General features: G+C 38.8%; 2 protein-coding genes across 2 annotated transcripts in view; one reads left to right on the forward strand and one right to left on the reverse strand.

Annotated features, from left to right (window-relative positions):
- Positions 1 to 12,215, reverse strand: part of pvalb7 (parvalbumin 7) — a 46,195-nt gene that overhangs the window by 18,391 nt on the left and 15,589 nt on the right. The gene's annotated exons all lie outside the window — the stretch shown is intronic.
- Positions 5,247 to 12,215, forward strand: part of ncf4 (neutrophil cytosolic factor 4) — a 28,897-nt gene continuing 21,928 nt past the window's right edge. The window contains exons 1-5 of the mRNA XM_056269677.1: positions 5,247 to 5,493; positions 6,413 to 6,497; positions 6,838 to 6,991; positions 11,323 to 11,393; positions 11,825 to 11,952. Coding sequence (XP_056125652.1) covers positions 5,462 to 5,493; positions 6,413 to 6,497; positions 6,838 to 6,991; positions 11,323 to 11,393; positions 11,825 to 11,952 — 470 coding nt within the window. The 5' untranslated portion in view covers positions 5,247 to 5,461. The remainder of the gene's footprint in view (positions 5,494 to 6,412; positions 6,498 to 6,837; positions 6,992 to 11,322; positions 11,394 to 11,824; positions 11,953 to 12,215) is intronic.

Consider the following 12,215-nt stretch of genomic DNA (forward strand, 5'->3'; position numbering starts at 1 on the left):
TAAACCATGACTTCTGGCAAGTTTTGTGGATAGAAATGGACATTTTGAGACATACAAATATGATATACCATCAACAGATTCAAGGCATGATTATTGCAGCACGTACCTTGAACTGGTCACAAACAGAAACCTTCATTTTATAATTTTAGACAGGATTTTTCACGCTTTTGTTTTCTGTTAATTTTCTTGATAGGGGGAAAATGAAATGGCACAACCCAGGAAAAGATTATTTAGAATTTATTGAAAATTTTATCTTAATGGCAAAGGCCACACCCAATCTGTGAGCACTGGAATTTTCTAACATTTTTTAAATCAAAAGTTTTATGTTAACATTATTTAATGCACAATGAATGAAGTGAACAAACATGAACAATCAAGTGTTTGTATTAAATAACATTCACAAACATTAATTCATGTTGTATAAATATATTGTTCACTCAATGTGTTTGTTAGATAATGCATTAAGTAATGTTAATGAATTGTGTCTTATTGTAGTGTTACCAAACGATACAGGAGACAAAACGTGTTTTATTTGACTTGACTGTACTTTTATTTAATCCAAAACTGTTCTTATTTAATTTTAAAAGGCTTTTTAAACCTGCTAAGAGTTATCCAGCCAAGAATAAGCCTAGAACTGCTTTTCTGACGAACTAATAATGACATAAACAGTACTCGGGTGTCGGTCCGATACTGTGCTCATGTAACTTACTCCTACTCGTAAAACTACCCCGATACAACCGCACCTGAGTCCACTTTAGGGGCCGTTCACATATCGCGTTTTTTGCGCGCAAATTCGTTGTTTCAATTGTAGATGCGAGATGAAAACATCGTAACATCTCATCTCAACAGGCCATGTGACAAAAACCAACCGATCAGCTTCGGCCTTTCCATAACATCGAAAGCTCGGCCGAACAGCTGTACAGTGCGGCTTTTTATTTCTCATCTCCATAATACATCTAGTAGTAAAGCTTCCCGCGCGCCTACATTTGAAATAACGAATTTGCACACGCAGAAAAACGCGCTATGTGAACGGACCCTTATGGCAACGTGACATTAGCCTAATCGAAAATATTTCCATATGTGACTCTTTCCTCCTTTCTTGTCAACAAGTGGAATCAGAGCCACCGCATTAGCAGCACCGGCGGTCGCCATGTCTCAGTGTTTTTAGGTGTCTAAGTGAATGTCGTGATATTACTAATCATGTGAAGATTTTGCAGCGGCGCTGAAAATCCAGTGGCGGCGCTGCGCCGCTGCAAAATACATTGTAGGGGAAACACTGCACATACAGTCAGCTCAGGCCGACGGTGTTTTCAGTGCAGTAAATGTGCCCGCTGTCCCGCGCCCACATTCACTCACAGACATAAGCCCCACGGGGCTCACCCCACTCGCTCTCTCTCAGCTGACTGCTATAAGGCAATCGAGCGCGGCAAGGCTGCCCGGCCCGCCTCAAACACTGCAAGCACACACAATCTAAAGACACGGGAGGCTGACCGGTTGACTGTTTGTTGACTTTAATTTGCGACAGTGCTGCGGAGCTTGTGGCCTCTAGGGACGCTAGACGTGAAAGTTACAGGTCGAGCGCCACTAGTGGCCAAAAGTTCCACAGTGTGGCTTTAAAATAGCCACAATATAAAGTTATGAAACTTCACTTTGCCGTCAGCCAAAACGATTTGCCAGGGAACAAGATTAATGAGACCAAAGATCGCCCGTTAGATATACACAAGACGAATTATATGTCATGTTTAACCACAAACGTCAGAAGCACTAACCGAGTAAAGGCTGTTCCAGGCGGGGTGCAGAGCGCTGAGACCCCGGTAGGATATCACAACTCCGAAAACGTCAGATCAAATTTTTAAATAAGCGCTATCTTTATAAATAAACCACATATTTGAGCTTTCAACAACTACATTGTCGACTGAAAAACTATTAAAACTACATTTCGTGACACAATAACAGTAGTATTTTTAAATTTCGCGGCTTCTCTAGTCTGTCTATGCGCGAAAGCACCAGTGACTGAAGGATTGCCGTAAAGCAGGTCTCTGGTCGTACGATGTGTATGACGTCATTGACATTTTAAAAGACTTTTTAAAGCAAATAAGTGACTCTAAAAAATCTAACACCCAGCAATGTGTAATTTCTTTGCATCTTCTTTCGAATACAACATTCGAATTACTATACAAAAAATTATATCCTGAGAAAAGTGGATTTTTAGGGGTACTGCTCCATAGACCTCCATTCATTCTGCACTCCGCCTGTGAGCGCCCTCATATGGACCCAGAGTGGAACTGCAACAGTTCAGAACCCGGAGGTTTAATGTGAGTGGGAGTTCTCCCCATATTAGACTTTCTCTGACGTTACTCAAAGTTGAACACTCTTTCAACTCATTCTTCAAACTAACGTTTTCACTCGGCGCGACGGCCATTTTAATAAACCTCACGAAAGTACAGCTCCTAAGTTATCTCTTTGAACGAGGAGACATCAAATTCTCCAAAGCTGTTTACCAAGCTTACGATATAATTTAATATCGCCAATGAAATCTGACAACAATGTTATTTCTAAATGCTCAGATCATGACGAAAACTGCATTTTTCTGGCTTCTAACCAATGCGCATGATGTGGCACATACTTGCAATCTAATGGTAAAGGTAAAGGTCTACGGTTAAAAAAATAAGCCTTTAAATAAAAGGGTTATTGGGCTGTTTACACTGTAATATACAATACAAAGGACATTAAAATGAATACAAAAAACCTGCCTACCTTATACACAACACCGAAGGTGGACTTGAGTTTAGGAGTAACTAACGTTACGAGCACGCAAATTTGAACTGCAACGGTCACAAAATATCACGTCAAACTCCGCGCATATGTTAAAAAAAACCTAATTCAACGTTTAAATAACACGTTTTAATGACCAACTTAAAGTGTTTACAATAAATAAATTACTAAATAAATATAAATAAATGTAAATAAATAAAAAATTGCGCTGCATTTACAATCCTGTGAAAACAGGGGGTGCTGCTTCCTCCCTACATCCCGCGCCCTGCACACATGAAGCAAACAAAAATACAAACCGTATTTCCAGCACTTTATGAACATGTGTAGGCAACGTCCTCTGACCTACCTATTAATACAAGGACGTACCACTGTCTGGAAGTGGAAAACTGGATTCAAAGAAGCCCTATCAAATATGTACACTCTCCTCCTCTCATTCTGTGAGAACATGCGCGCGAGCAGTAAACACAGGCATGTGTGTAACATGTAGTATGGCCTTGAATTGAGATCATGACAGTCGCCATTTATCGCTGAAGTGGCAATGTGAAACACACACACACGATCCCTGGAGCTGAAAGGAAACATCACAGCTGCCAATGACCTTGGACTTATTGTAGCGCTTATGTGCTCTACGTATGATTGCAATTTTGAATTTTGTAAGGTTCCTCTTGAATTAAAACTGCCAGGACGTTGTTGGCATTCCCAGGTTCAAGGGACCCTAGAAGAATGAGTGATAGTAATACGTACAGAACAGTAAATAGTATATTACAAGAGTCAGATCAGAATAGTCTGGACAAAATTTTGCTTTATTAAATATATTTGGACAATATCTAAAAAAATATATTAATATAAATATTTATTATTTTATATTTGACTGTTATATACAAGAGAACATCTTGAGTAATATATCTATTTAAGATCGTTAAATCATTACTTTGCATTGTCTGTTCTGTATGCTGCCACCTAGCGGTCACTGATTATAACTGCATCTCAATCCTTCACAAGCCTTTAATTGCTGTTCTTTAGGCTAGGAATAGTTCGGCCAAATATTAAATAAAAATTCCCCTCACCCTCATGCCATTTTAAAACCCCTTGCTGCTATTTATCATAGACTTAAATTTTATTTATGACAAAAGTAGTTTTTCCCAAATAGGTAGTATGGTATTTTAACAATATATTCTGTTAAAACAATAGTGAACATAGTTTTTAACACAGATAAACATTACAGTGGCCCTATCAAAATTCTGTTTGTTTGAACGACCCGACGTAGAAACATTGGTTTAACCAATAGCGTGAGTTGTCTGTTTGGCTGGCCAATGACAGATGGGAGAGCAACATTCAATATTTTTACAACTCCATGGTGGTATAATTCAACTTGAAAGGGGTGGTATAATGCCCTTTTCACAAGATGTAAAATAAATCTTTGATGTCCCCAGAGTCTGTATGTTAAGTTTTAGCTCAAAATACCCCACAGATATTTCTAGCATGTTAAAGTTGTCACTTTTTGAGGGTGAGTCCCTTTAAATGCAAATGAGCTGTTGCTCTCGGCACAGAGGGCGGAGCTACAACAGCTTGGATTACCACACACACACACACACTGAAATTTTTAAAAACGTTTAGCCTTTTATGTTCAAACCGGAGTCAGAAAGATGGAGAGACTGAAGAAGAAGTGACAACATGTAGACAAAAATATTTCTGAATGGTAATAGTTGAGGAATTTATGTTGCTTATGTGTAGTTATCTTCTAGTCATTGATTAGCATATTCTGCCTTGATTTCAATAAATCTGTTCCGGGGGTGGGGTTTATGTAAATTTATGGGTAGTGTCACTAACCCGGGAGGAATGTCCTGTAGTCCCTACCAGCCATTTGTTGTAGTCCTTAAAAAGCAATCTCTGTGAAATAATATATCTCGCAATTGCTTTGAACTTTGAACGTCATAACTTTGCAGATGTTGTTTATTCTCAAACAGCAACATTACACACTAACTAAAGTTAGAAAAGTGAAATCATAATCAACCACCCCTTTAAAGGCTTATTGCCGAAATGGGTTGAGACCTGTGGAAGAAATTAAATGATTTATTGTGTTCACGTAGCCGAGTAATGCAACCATGCAGTGACAGTCTTATCTGTTGACGTGAATTCCTCGCATACTCGAGCAACTACTGATCTGAAAGAGATTCAACTACTCACGACGAGAATGAATCAACGACATGTAATAATAATATAATTGTTATTAATATATAATAATAGGCCTATAGCTATTATTATTATACAGGTTGGTTTCTTTCTCTTTCTTTCTTTCTTTCTTTCTTTCTTTCTTTCTTTCTTTCTTTCTTTCTTTCTTTCTCTTTCTCTTGTCAGGTAAGTGGGCGTTACAGGATCCGTTCTTAATGCACTTTGCACTGGTTGAGTTTATTTATTTAAAAAAAGTAAAATTTTAGTTTGTTTCCACTTGAAACATTTCAAGCGCGTCTTCATACCTTTGAGCTCCGTCGTGCTGTTTCTGAACCCACTAAAAACGCTTGAACTCGTTATACTAAAGACTCTTTCAGTTCCCGTTGGATGTACGTGCAACTGTAAACCCGCCTCAGAAAACCACCAGCAGCTTCACTTCCACTTTACTGAGCAGTCTCTCTGTCTGCCTCTCTCTGTGAGGGTTTGAAGAACTCTGAATCTACCGTCATCCAGCATGTCTCTCCCTCAACAGCTGCGCGATGAAAGGTGAGCGGAATCATGTCTTTATTACTATTTACTCATGAATATTCATGAAATCATAGAAGAGACACTTTCAGGGCGTAGTATTTGTGTACTATTCGGTTCATGGTAGCACTTTATGTTTACAGTCCTGTTCCCCTTGTACGTACTACTTATTATAGTAATTACAATAACTGGGTAATATATAACCCAGTCCCAGTTAAACCTAACCTTACCTCTTAACCCAGTCCCAGTTAAACCTAACCTTACCTCTTAAACCTAACCTTAACCCATGTTACATGTAACACCTCATATTATTACCCAGTACTTTCTAAGTACACTGACTGTAAGAGCACATACTGTAAAATAAAGTGCAACCCAGTTAATCTTGTAGCTATATTTTATGCCTAGCTACTACACTATTATCTATTATATTACTGTATTGCACCTTTGAGTATTCTATGAAACAACTACTCAGTCTAGTTTAGTACACTAAAACTATACTAGTACAGTACTAATCACATGCAAATTTAAATAGATGAACCTCCAAAGTGGGGTAAATTAATGTTTTCAGTATAAGCTAATTTGTGGCATAATGTTAATGTAAAAAATTACAATTGTGTTGAAGAAACTGATTTATCCACCTAGTAAAGTATTCCCATCTCAAAATGTATATTCAGACAACTTTAATATAATCTTAAATCATAAACAAATTTTACTTAATAATAATATAATAATAATAAAAAATGTAAGTGTCTCGACAAAGAATATATAAATTATAAGTTACACAGTATGTGTGCACAAAAAAATATCTGCTTTTAAGGCTGGAACAGATTACTTTATTGTAAATGCATTAACGTACCTTTGATAATAAAAAATAAAAAAACAGCAACAACAACATTTTCTGTGATAATCAAAATGTTTGTAACATTTGTTCACCCCACAGTGATTTCGACCAGCTTCCGGACAACATTCCAGTCACTGCAACCATTGCTGATATTGAAGAGAAGAAAGGTTTCATTGTTTATTTTGTGAGTTCCCTGAACCCTGTAGTTAATCTTTCTTCTACTCTACTTGTCTTCTATAATTTATCTGCCTTATAGTCTGCCTAACTGAACCTATGGCTTATGTTTAACCAACAGCATACACCTGCTACAAACGATTAGTAGTTTAAAGATATCTACAGTATAAAATGGCAATCTTAAATTTTGTCCTAAGGGGATGGAATTATTTTTTAATTGTTTGCCTACATGTACATGTGTCAGACTGATGTCTTATGCCATTGTATTGCATCTCAATGTTTTTTTTTAACTGATCACGCTACTACAGACCTAGTCTTTGACTTGTTTGTTCTTTATCATCTTCTTGCAGGTGTTCGTGATTGAGGTGAAGACCAAAGGCAACAGTAAGTACCTGATCTACAGAAGGTATCGACAGTTCTTCGCTCTGCACCAGAGTTTGGAGCTGAAGTACTCATCTGAAGGCCAGACGGGATACTACACCTGCCAACTACCTGTCCTGCCAGGTCTGTGACCAAGCAGCTGCACAGCCTCCACTAAATAACAGTGTGATAGAGATCTGAGTAAATCTAGGTTCACTAGCACATGCCCACATACACACTGAAGCTAAATACGGTTTTCACTTCTGTTCTATACTACTGTAAGTGCTTAGTCCCATTCAGAATGACAGACACATTCTATACCTGAATTCAACTCCTGAAAAGCTCAGTTTGTAACAACCAACATGTCAATTTATTTGTGCAGTGTGTACAGAACTGAATTGAACAACTAGTTAGTTATATGTATTGGTTAATTTCCATAGTCCATGAAAGTTATTGCTTGAAGGGGTCATATGATGCTATTTTAAATGTTTATTTGGTCTAATAGAACAGGGTTACATGCTTTAATGGTTCAAAATCATAATTGTTCATAATTGTTCACATACTGTACATTATTGCAGCTCCTCTATTCCCAGTCTGTCTGAAACACGCTGATTTCTACAAAGTCCCTCCTTCTGAAAAGCTCAGAGCGCTCTGATTGGCAAGCTGACCCAGTGCATTGTGATTAGCCAAACACCTCAAGTGTGTGTTGGAAATGTAACGCCCCTTACCATTAACACGACCTTCAGCTTCCAAGGCTTTAAAGTCCCGTGTAGTCAATAATTGTATCCCTTAAAACTCAACTTTGATCACCATAATGACATATTTAAACGTTTTTTCCTTGAAAAAAAATTCTTCACGCCTTAAAATAGCTTGAATTTACAGTAACTCTACACGCCTGACACTCACTCACACCAGAGATCCACTCATTGAAGATCACACGTGGATGTGAACTCAGAAACACCAGCGATTTCAAATCCTTTGTTCACTGCAGTTTTAAAGAGAAAATACTCAGCAATGCTGTTGACTTATGAATTTGCACATGGTTTGTCTTAAAGCATATTGAAAACACCACATATACTGTACAAATAAACTAAGAGTATCAAATCGAAATCGACCGAAATTAATTCACAATCTCGAACTTCGAATTAAAAAATGGAATCGTCGATGCTGCCACGCCCCTATGTCACGTCCGGTCGGCGTGCCAAGCGGGAAAAAACACGCGTGTTGAAAAGCTGCGAGTCTATGGTCAACCTCCTCTAACTTAGCTACAGCCATTCAAAAGATAGCATGGCAACTGCAGATGCAGGAGACCCATCGACAGAACTTGAACCCCCTCCTCTTTCATTGAAGTCGCAGGTGTGTACGTTTTTTGGATTTCCAATGAGTTATGTTGACAACGTTTGCGCTTTAAAAAAGCCACAGTTTACTTTGCAGACATCCCAAGTCTCGCGGAAGTTCCTGGAGTCTCCCGCATATTGATAGCGGCTCTGATGCCCGCAAATTAGTTAAAATCTCCCGGAATCTAGAGTGAGCGAGCAAGAGCGCGCATGCGAGACAGAAAAACTGTGCTCCAAACCGTATAGCGCGCACGGCAGAGAGGGAGAGAGCGAGAGACCTTGCGTGTGTGCCTCATGAAGCGCATGTAAGACAGAGAGCATCCTGATTGGCCGGTTTCGGCTTTAAAAAAAATAAATGTAAAAATCGAGAATCGAATCGAACCATGACCTTAGAATCGAAAATTTAATCGAATCGAGGATTTGGAGAATCGTGACACCCCTAATATAAACAACATTAAAAGCTTGATTTTCACCACAGGGGGACTTTAAGCAATTGTAAACACACGTCGGTTTTATCATATCGGTTCGAGCCAGAGTCAGATTCTGAAAATGCGGCTGATCAAGCAAGCCGATCGATCGGAACCAACTTTGCAAGCACACTTTGAGCAGAACATTTCACAGTGGTCGTTTTTATATAGCCGGTGTTGTGCTCTTACAGGTTAATGAAGCTGCCCTCTGTAAAATGCACTGAGCACAAGTTCATTTTTGGGTCGTGCTGCTCAGGAACAGCTTTATAAATAAATCTTAACCACTGATTCCCAACAAAGGGAATCCAAACACAGTCTCCGCAACATTACAACAACACTACAATGCACTGAAGCTGCCTCGTCTTTCGTTGTGTATGCCTTTGTGCACATTGTGACGTAGACATTTGATGAAGTAATATCTGGACCTCAATCAAGGCGTTTTAGGCAGGTCTGGATCATCGTTCTCTGTTAGAATAAATCCCTTTGTGGGAGAGTATGAGTTTTGTAACTGCAGATCTTATACAGTATATGCACAAACAGATACATTACACACTAAAGGAAGAGGAAAACATTAACAAACCAAATCATATTACCCTTTTAAGGTTCATTGTAAAACAACACCATAAACTTATTACAGGAGCAGTCCACATTAAGCAGGGGTGTCCAATCCTGCTCCTAGAGGACTACCCTTCTACACCTGCCTGGAAGTGTATATATTATCCCGAAGGCCTTGATTTGCTGGTTAAGGTGTGTTTGCTTACGATTGGTGCTAAACTAAAGTGCAGAAATGTGGCCCTCTAGGATCAGGATTGGACACGCAAATCCTTGAACATCCTAAATAAATTCAGGAATGTGACCAAACTGATGTCATCTCTCTGAATATATGACCCAAGTCCCAAAAATTGACATTCACCTTTCGAATTACGGTCGACATGGATGGGGGGGCACAGGTTCTGACAAGATGAAAGCAGAAGAGACTAGTACCACCTGAGAGATAAAAAATTTGTAACTTTTTCCTGCAGTGTCTAGCTTCAACCTCAATTAAACAAACCCTTAATCAAGGTAATGAAGGTCTTCAGGATTACTGAATCTTGACAAGTTGGAGCTAAACTCTGCATGATTGTTGGCTGTCCTGGACCAGGAGTGGAAACTCTTGGGCTAGAGGAAGGAACCAGTTGTAGGGTTGGAAGAAAGACCTCAAAACACCAGATCATGGATCACTCCTTGTGGCCTAACCACTACTACTGTCCCACAACCCACTGTGATCAGTTGCCAGTTATCCCGATTCTCTCCAATGCTGTTCCTTCAGAGTCAAAGTTCACTCCTTAGGTGGACTTTGTTCTTTGAATACTTGAAGTGTTTCCCACAAAGTTACTGATTAACCAGAAGATTGGGAGGGGGAACAGCAAAGACAGAAGAAAGGGATAGCATTGCTTTGTTAGGAAAATGAGATGGGTAGCATCCTTTTGACTGTCCTCATATCCTTCTGCTTTATCTATCCTCACAGAAAGAAAAACAGAAGTTTTCAAACTTGTTTGAATTGGTTTGAAAGGTCACAAATGTCTGAAACCTCATGGGAAATGATAGAACCCAAGGTCATCATCAGTCATTGTTTTAAAATGGAACTGTCTGATTAAAAACCAGTACTTGATTCAACACCAACCCAACAGAAGAAGTAGTAACGTCATCTGCATCATCGTAGTAGTGTTATCTATTCTAGTCTCTAATGTCTTTAACTTCTTCTCTGATCCCTTTTTAATCAGCCTTATGTCTCAGCTCTCTCGCTGTCTCTTTGTTTCATGTTCTTTTTCCCTGTCTGTCCCTTTCTCTGTCTTTGACCAAACAAATATGTAAATAATTGAATTGAGCAGGTCGTTCTTTGGCACACTACACACTGTTTCATTAAGGTCACCTAAAAGACCTTGAATTTCCACCGAAGCTTCTTCAAAGCTCCCTACCAGCTAAACCTGAACCCAACGGAGCCATATTAATCAAGCCCAATTATATTACAAATTAGCCCTGGATGTTACTGTCCTCATGACTTTTGATTGCGCGAGTCAATGAGTAATATGATTATGTAGTATTATGCAAATTAAAGATAACTGGCAAGTTTAAATGAGGACATTAGCAGTGTCTGCTCTGATGTGGTATAAAGGGACGTCTCTTTGCTTGCACTCAGATCTCATTGATGCTTATTTAACGTGCATTTATAATAAAGAAGTGTATTAGAAAAGACAGGACAGCTTGTGAGACCGCAATGAGAATTAGAAGGAGATTTATTTAGGATGAAAGGGAATTATTGCATAGCCATTAAAATGGTATTAAAATTTGATTCAAACTAGTTTGTATGAATGGATCCCCTTTCATTTTTTCCCCTCCCAATCAGATCCCATAAAGTGCATTTGAGAATGACCCTCTGGTGCTACTCGCAGACCTCGCATCATTGTCCAACACGCACATTATTAACATTTCCATTGGGTGAAATCAAAAATAGAAATGAGAAAGTAATTTAGCGTAATATTTGGGGCGCACATTACGTTAAGTGCTAATTAGCTTTAGCAGTAAAGAGATTCAGATGCACCCTTCGGCTAGCTTTTGATTGTTTAGTTTACAAACTAATTTGTTTTGAGACTTAAATACTTATTTATTCCGCTTGTATGTTTCGCCTCAGGTAAGGTATTTATGGGAAACAAAAAGGAGATTGCAGAAAGCAGAATCCCAGAGCTCAACAATTACATGAAGGTGAGTCAGTCTTGAAATTTTGTAGATGTTTACAGTTGTATCCTGGTTATGTTGTATTGGTGGGAGTTGTGTTTGGTAATTGTTGCACTCATTTGCTTCGTTGGTTGTAAAACAGCACTGTTGAATTACCAGAGGGGGAAAAACTGTTCCCTTTTTCATTACTTCTCTTTTTTTAATATATATCCAGTCACTGTCTGTCAGCTTAACTTGTCAGTTCTCATGTACACTTCAAGATAAATACTCTTTTGTGAAAAATCATGGGAATTTCCTAGCACTGTGTCATTTTCACCACATCTCAAATGACGTTTTGTGTTCAATAGCATTCATTACTGGATTTAAATATGACATTCATCTGAAACAAACATGACTCATTTAATTTCCACGAAAAACTATCCTACTATACATGCCGTTTAACTCTCTCTCTTTGTTAGAGGTTGCTTTGTCTGCCTACCTGGGTACTTTTGGATGATCTGATACGGATGTTTTTCTACCAGACCGAGTTGGACAGCCAACAGGTCCCCCGGGCCCTGCGCCGCCTGCGCCCCCCCACACGCAGAGTGTAGGAGCCTTCCCACAATCCCTCATTTCTCCTTCCAGCACTGCTTACTTTACAAGATACTGCTCTTCTGCTAACTTTTCCTACTGCCATTATTTAAAAGAAAAGTTCTGTGGCTTTGTCAGTCAGCTCTTTACATAAGGAAGGAAAACCACAAAGGAGAATGTAATTTCTTATTTGTTTCTCCCAGACAGTAATGTGATTTAGTGGAGACTTTTGCTTAAAGTCCCCCTGTAGTTAAACCAAGTTTATGTTTATGTCTATGT

This window comes from Rhinichthys klamathensis, unplaced genomic scaffold (genome assembly GCF_029890125.1).
Source record: "Rhinichthys klamathensis goyatoka isolate OS25496 unplaced genomic scaffold, OSU_Roscu_1.1 h1tg000289l_1, whole genome shotgun sequence".
Lineage (NCBI taxonomy): Eukaryota > Metazoa > Chordata > Actinopteri > Cypriniformes > Leuciscidae > Rhinichthys > Rhinichthys klamathensis.